The sequence below is a fragment of the Coffea arabica genome, unplaced genomic scaffold (genome assembly GCF_036785885.1).
Source record: "Coffea arabica cultivar ET-39 unplaced genomic scaffold, Coffea Arabica ET-39 HiFi ptg000032l, whole genome shotgun sequence".
NCBI lineage: Eukaryota > Viridiplantae > Streptophyta > Magnoliopsida > Gentianales > Rubiaceae > Coffea > Coffea arabica.
In genome coordinates, this window is record NW_027266180.1 from 91,791 (window position 1) to 98,811 (window position 7,021).

At 36.3% G+C, this 7,021-nt stretch overlaps 1 protein-coding gene across 2 annotated transcripts; it reads left to right on the plus strand.

Annotated features, from left to right (window-relative positions):
• The first annotated feature begins 299 nt into the window (after positions 1-299).
• On the plus strand, positions 300-6,821 carry LOC140032740 (dihydroorotate dehydrogenase (quinone), mitochondrial-like). 2 transcript variants are annotated; one of them, XM_072073499.1, is made up of 4 exons: positions 300-850; positions 1,274-1,356; positions 3,409-3,732; positions 3,885-6,821. In XM_072073499.1, exons 1-4 carry the CDS (start codon positions 686-688, stop codon positions 4,249-4,251), a joined length of 939 nt encoding a protein of 312 aa, XP_071929600.1. In that variant the 5' UTR covers positions 300-685; the 3' UTR covers positions 4,252-6,821. The 2 variants fall into 2 exon arrangements, with proteins under 2 accessions (XP_071929600.1, XP_071929601.1); XM_072073500.1 differs by lacking the exon at positions 1,274-1,356 and having other exon boundaries at positions 720-850.
• The last annotated feature ends 200 nt before the right edge of the window (positions 6,822-7,021 follow it).

Genomic DNA, 7,021 nt, shown 5'->3' on the forward strand with positions numbered 1-7,021 from the left:
ACAAAGATTAAGCTATCCAATTCCAACCTATTTTGCTCCTAACCCTTTTTTATTTCGATCGGTTCTCTTCCTCCACACTGAATGTAACTTGATTTGTTATGTTTTATTTCCATCTTAACAGCTTTTTAATCTTATTTAACATTGTTTACAATTATATTATTGTAAATAAATATTTATAATAAATTGATTTCTTATTCCACGCAGGAAACGAGGCTGGGGGTGGAGGGCAAGAGGCGGGCAAGGGGATGGGACGGGAGATGAGGGCAGTTATTTGACAACCAGGATCCCCCGCCCCAACCCCGCCCTATTGCCACCCCTAAGTTTTAACAAGGGTTTATTCTTTAACTACCCTTTTAAACCGGAAACTTTTTAACCAATCACACGCGCTCACGCGCTCAACGAGTCACAAAACTCCTCCACAGTCGCCCATTCATCCACCCGAGCAAAAATCGTCAAAACCCTCTTCAAAACCCCTTCAGTTCCCTCCGCTCGCGCTCAGAGAGGACAAAACTATGTCGTATATACATTCTTATTTCCTAGTCAATATTTGAGCGACTTCAGCAATTTCCGGAACAATAAACTTTTGCAGTAAAATTGATTCGACTAATCTTTTATCTGCACTATTAATTCCTTTTTTTTTATTTTGCTTGCAATAGAATTTTCTTTTTCATACTTTTCCAAGTAAATGGCAACGAGGGTTGTTCTCAGATTGATCAAAGAAGCTGTTTCCAGCAATGGTAGAAGCAAGCCAAACTTTGATTTTGCTAAGCGAAGTCGTTTCTGCACCTCCACTCCTCCTTCACCTCCACCACCACCGCCGGCTCGTAAAATCCCTTATTCTTCCAAAAAAGTAAGTATCTTTTTTACTAGATTGTTTTTATTGTAAATTGTTATTAATTTAACCTTTTTTTGGGTGTTATGAATCCATAATGGAGGTGACCCAAGCGAGTAGTTTTTCCGTTACCAAAATAAGGGTTATCATTTTTTTTGGGTTTTACATGTGCCGGGTTTTCTCTTTTATTGTAAATGTTTTGTACAATTAATTAATTGGAGATTGTGGTACTCTTAAGAATAGTTTAACAGCTTAACCAAGTTGGAAATTGTCTTAAAAATTGAAACTTCATCGATTATTACTTTTGTTATTTGTATCTGTATGACATATGTCTTGTATCGGTTTATTTCATTCATACTATTGTTTTTATTTTAGTGAATGTGGTTCAAGTATATATAAAATATAGTTAATTTTTCTATATTTGGCCTTGATAAAATGTAGGGGAGATTATTTACTGGAGCTACTATTGCTCTACTTATTGGTGGAGGTGCCTATGCGAGTACAGTGGACGAAGTTACTTTCTGGTACTAAATTTCTGTTTCCTAAAGTTGACTCAAAACTTTTCAGTAAATGAGTGCATGAATAATTTCAGTGAAGTGCTCAAAGACAATGACCTTTTATTCCTGAGAATAGGTTGCTGGTACTTTGTTTATGTGATTGCAGTTCATTAATAGGTCTGATGCAGTAGTATTAGCGGCTATTACATTTAATAAATGCGGGAGCATACTGGATACTTTAAAAGTACCAAGTTCACTTCTTCAGTCTTCTTAGAAGATTGTAGTATTTGGAAATGGTTAGGGATTCAGTTTTGAAAAGTTTGCAAGCTATTACTAATCTTGTTTTGGATCAAAGCCCACAAATGTGGTGAAGTTATTATGTAACTATCTAGATAATGCTTGTAACATAATTGGCTCTATGTAGTATGGCATGTGACACGTGTCCAAAAGCAGTTTTCTGATGGCATCTTTGTATGCCCCTAGAATTGAGTTATTTTATGCAATTACTTCTTGTCATTTTGTCTGAATTTAATCTCTTCGGGGTGCCATTTTGGCCAAATTGAAGTAAGACCAATGGTATGCCAAGTGCTAATACAAAGTATAAATCAATATATTTTTGCCTTTTCTAGGAAATCCAAGCTGAAAGCATTTAGTTACTATTTCGAGTGTTGGCACTTTGTAGTTTGTTAGACTTTATTTATGGTAGGACCTCGAGAAATAGTTTTTCTGCATGGTACTGTGGTTCCAAGAACAGGCTAGATCTTTCAACTTTAAGGGGGATTAGTGTTAGAATATTTCAACTTTCCTTGTAAAGGTTTGGATTGTGAAGAAGGAACGCATCAAAATTCATGGTTTTAACTTCCAACACCGAGTGTGGCAGCTGGCGTCCATCTGGTGTCACTTGTCAGTGCCAAACATAATAAGACATAATAGTGTCCGATATGCTATTTTAATTGAACCTCTCCATATGGTGTTTTTCTTCTATCCATATATAAAAAAGTCAGAGCAGTTTTTATAAGGACATGATAACTTCATTAGTTCCCAGAAATGGTTTTCTTGCACCAACAACATGTAGCTTCAACTGCATATTCATTCGCGAGAAGTCCTTTCACTTGTAGCATATGCATGATGATTCAAGTGATTGTTAGCTAGTTTCCCCATACTCTTGTCGGGTTTTGCCATTCCCCATATATGCTATTGCTTCGGTGTTGGAAATGAGAGATGGGAAGGATGCAGGTGTGAGAGGGTGCTCTTTTCGCTTGATGGTTCATTGTGAAAGAGGAGATAGACCTTGATTCTTATAGGTCAGGTTGTAAGATTTGATGCTTTATTGATGTCAATTAACCTGCGGCTGCTTCATTCTGGTATAAAATGGAAATGACATCAGTTTTCAATGATCCTTCTAATTCTCATGATTCTTTTCACTCTAAGGAGCATCAAGAGAACAAAAGAGAAAGGAAAATGAAGTTAGACTTATTAACTTAGGTATTAATTAAACAATCATTGTATCAATACATTTCTCATAGACTTGAGATCTACTCAAATCTTCTTCCCTGTTCTGTATCAAGAGTCAAAGGAAGAGACAAAGGGGCAATTACAGATTATCTTTAGCTGAAAGCATGTCAAATATATCCAATTTGAGTAGTAAACTAAAGAGATTTTTTCTGGTACTTATGTCATCTGACCCAGACAAAGGAATGAAGGCCTACTTGTGGATCAACAGTCTTTTCAGAAATTCTTTTGTGCTTTTACTATACATATCATTGTAAGACAAATCATCTTGTTATGGTGACTGTGGAATAGTTGGAGCTAATATAAAATCATTAACATCAAATTTGGACTCATTTCTAATTTTCTGTTTTAGTTTTACTTTAGGCATCTCTGGGTTTGAATCTTCTGGAACCTTTCGTTGAGATGGCTTCAATAGGTTTGAACCTAGAGTCTTATTTAATTGATGGTTGGTTACCTTGATTCTTCCATTTTCTTCCAAAGCATCTTTATACGTCAATGCTAATTGTTTGCTTTATTTCTTTGTTAGTAATGTGATGGGAACAACTGGTTTTGTGAAAACTTGTGCAGTGGCTGGCTTTTCTCTGCAACAAAACTAGTAAATCCATTTTTTGCCTTCCTGGACCCAGAGGTTGCCCACAGACTAGCTGTCTCGGCCGCGGCTCGTGGATGGGTTCCAAGGGAGAAAAGGCCAGATCCATCCATATTGGGCCAAGAAGTGTGGGGGAAGCGATTCTCCAATCCTATTGGTCTCTCTGCTGGTTTTGACAAGAATGCTGAGGCTGTTGAAGGTTTACTTGGACTTGGTTTTGGTTTTGTGGAGGTTGGCTCCGTAACTCCTGTTCCCCAGGAAGGCAATCCTAAGCCTCGTATATTCAGATTACCTAAGGAAGGGTAACGACATATGAATTTTGCTTTTGATTAGAATGACATTTTTTGTTCATTTCCTTGTTTTCATGTATTGTCAAATTTTCTTTTGAGTTGCAAGGTGTCGTGTATTTTGTTATCCAGATTCTTAGTCAATCATGTTCTCGAACTTTTTGCAGTGCAATTATTAATAGGTGTGGCTTTAATAGTGAGGGAATTGTTGCTGTTGCGAAGAGATTGGGAGCCCAGCATGGGAAGAGGAAATTGGAAACATCAAGCACTTCATCTTCTACTGAAGATGATGTAAACCATGGAGGCAAAGCTGGTCCTGGAATTCTTGGGGTCAACCTTGGAAAAAATAAGACCAGCGAAGATGCTGCGGCAGATTACGTTCAAGGTGTCCATACATTGTCCCAGTATGCTGATTACTTGGTATGTTGCCATACCCTTTTTTTTCTCCCGATATCTGGTCTGCATATTTTGCACAGATGTCTCCCAGTTCTGTCTGTAGGACTGTCATTTCCTTGGATAATTCATCATGGTTGATTTAGATGATTGCAGAGTATTAAATTAGTCCTTCACATCTTGATACGGTAGCTTGCTTCTTGGTTATTAGTTGTGTTAGTAAACTGTTTTCTCAAAGAAAGTTGTATTCAAATTAAGAGATCTAGGCAGTCAAAGGGTGAATTATGTTAAATTTGAAGTTGGTGTCGTCCAAGCAATAGAGGAGTTTCTATGTATTCGTGGTTAAAAACAGAAATACTTGTGTTGCACCATTACTGTCTCGAAATCATTGAATGCGTATGATCGTGAGATTCCTATGATTTACTGTTAATATTGCCACAGAAGCATATGGCTTAACTGTTTGAAGAAATCACCTGGCTGGTGGTAGCCCTTGCTTATTTAGATTGGATATTAGTTCTTTTCTTAATCTTTCTGATGGATGGTTGACCCTCCATTTATCTATAGATTTTGTGATCGGTACTTTCTCCTAATTTTGCTTCATTTGGCTCGGTATATGGTTCATACCATGTGATTTCTTGGTTGCACTAATGTTTCAGCTTTTATATGACTGCTATTAATTCATCATATTGATGTTTTTGATCATTATTGGTTCTGCTATTTTCCTTCCCAATATTAAGAGAGATATACATTTGGCTGTTGAATGTTTTTATTGATCCGGTTTTGACCTGGATATCCTTCTAACTAGTTTACAAGTTATTGACCTGAATTTTCCTTCCTAATGTTTTTATTGACCTGGATTTGACCTGGATATCCTTCTATGCATGTGTTTTGGGGCCCAGATTCCCCTGATAGGCAACACTTGACGTTCAAAGCTGCTTATTAGTTTCATTAGAATGAGACTGATGTTCCCAGATCACATAGGCCTTTCCACGTGTCATTTCTGCTTCTCTAATATTTAAGTAACTCATACTTGTAGAGTTGAAAAGACTCTGTAACCTATATTTGACAGTTTATAGTGAAAATGTGGCTTTTGTTGTCCCTATTTTGTGCCACAGAAAATTTTTGGCGCAGTTGGTAACAATTGGAAATAGATGTTGCTCTAGAAATGTGCATAAAGGCAATTTGTTTCTGATGATGATCTTTAAACTTTTTCTTTATCTTCATCTGCTACTGAGTTCATGAGGATGGCAGTCGACACTCTAATTCTGCTTAATGGGGGGAAATTGAGTTTTACTTTTGGCCATTCCAAAATTCGTCATCTAGTGTCCATTTGGTTAGATGTAAAATGATTTGGTGTCAAAAGGACTTCCAAGATGTTTCATTTCCTATTGTTTTGTGATGTCTGAATAGCTATTGGATATTGTTTCCCTGAAAACATTTTACATTTCACGATCAGTCATTTCCCTGTATCAAGCTGAAAGAACCACAAAAAACCTACCCAGAATAATTGAAGACATAAAAATTAACCTTCTAATATAAAATTGGAATCAAACTCATTCAGAAATAGAAAAAAAATCCAGAAATGAAAGTTTTACAGCTCCCAATTGATAGAGCAAGTCAACTAGAAATTTCTAAAATTCTTGCCCCCAAGTATGCTCTGTGTCTTCATTCACTCTTCTCATGTCTGCGTTCTCCCTAACAATCTATCAGAGAGGCCCTAGATTCAGATTCTATGTATATTACCATAGCCACACATGCAAGATGCAGAAAGATGGAGATCCATGACTGTGTGTCTGTGTGAGAGAGAAACAGAGAATGGAGGAGGAACAGGAGACTTTAATGGAAAAATAGGTGAAGGATGAGGAGGCTGTTGTTCGGGTAGTCAGCCAGGTGTTGGTCACCTTCCTGTTGGAAAATGTTCTTCATCTATCACTTCTAATGGCAATCAATAAATTGGCATGTTTTTGTTGAAGGACACAGGTGGTGTTATGGTGTTCAATAACTTCAGCAAGTCGTGTTATTGTGGCTTTCATTAGACCAAACAAATCCCTAATGTATAATAATCATTAGACCAGTTGACCAACACAATCCATATTCCTATCAATATGTTTAGAGGTGTTGTTCAATGAGTGACTATGAATAACTGATAGGACTAAGCAAAAAAATTAGAATGTTAAAAACTACATGAAAACTTATATAGACTTATAATTATTAAACAGTTAGATTAATTGTAAGAACAAATCATTTGTTGATTCTTCTGTCCAGTTATTGACTTAAATGACGATTTGGGTCCCGTTATTGTGCCTTTCATGCAGTCAGGGAACATCACAATCATGAGATAAGATGGTAAATGGGCAAGTCTGGATGATTTTACTATTTTGAATTCTTGATTAATGCTAAAACAATTAGAGTCCATGTCAAAATGACATAGAAACTTTTATGTAATTTATACTTATTGAACTGTTATCCCTGGGTTTGATTATAGATTAAGGTGAGGCAATCATGAATCCTTGGGTCTCATTGTCTTGTTCTTTTTGCCACTAGCAGACAATTATGATGCAAATTCTTAGTAGCAATGAGCAAAGATAATGCACAATTAATTCTTTTGCATTCATACTTTTGCAATAGAAGGTGAAGAAACTGTTTTGTCATTTTCATTGATTGCTAGAACTTTTATCCACTCCCTTTTATGGAAAAATATGGTATGAAAACTGGTGTTTGTTTAATCTCCATTCTATTTTTATTTGTGCTACAAAACAGAGGATAAAGGATATGAAGAAAGCAAGAATTTGTAAACATAGTGATTATCAAAGCTAGTGAGAACAAAATGTCTGAAGAGAGAAAAAGACTGTAAATCAAGCAGAAGAAAGAAGATTTTGACACCTAACTTCATTTTAGTAGATGACTAAAA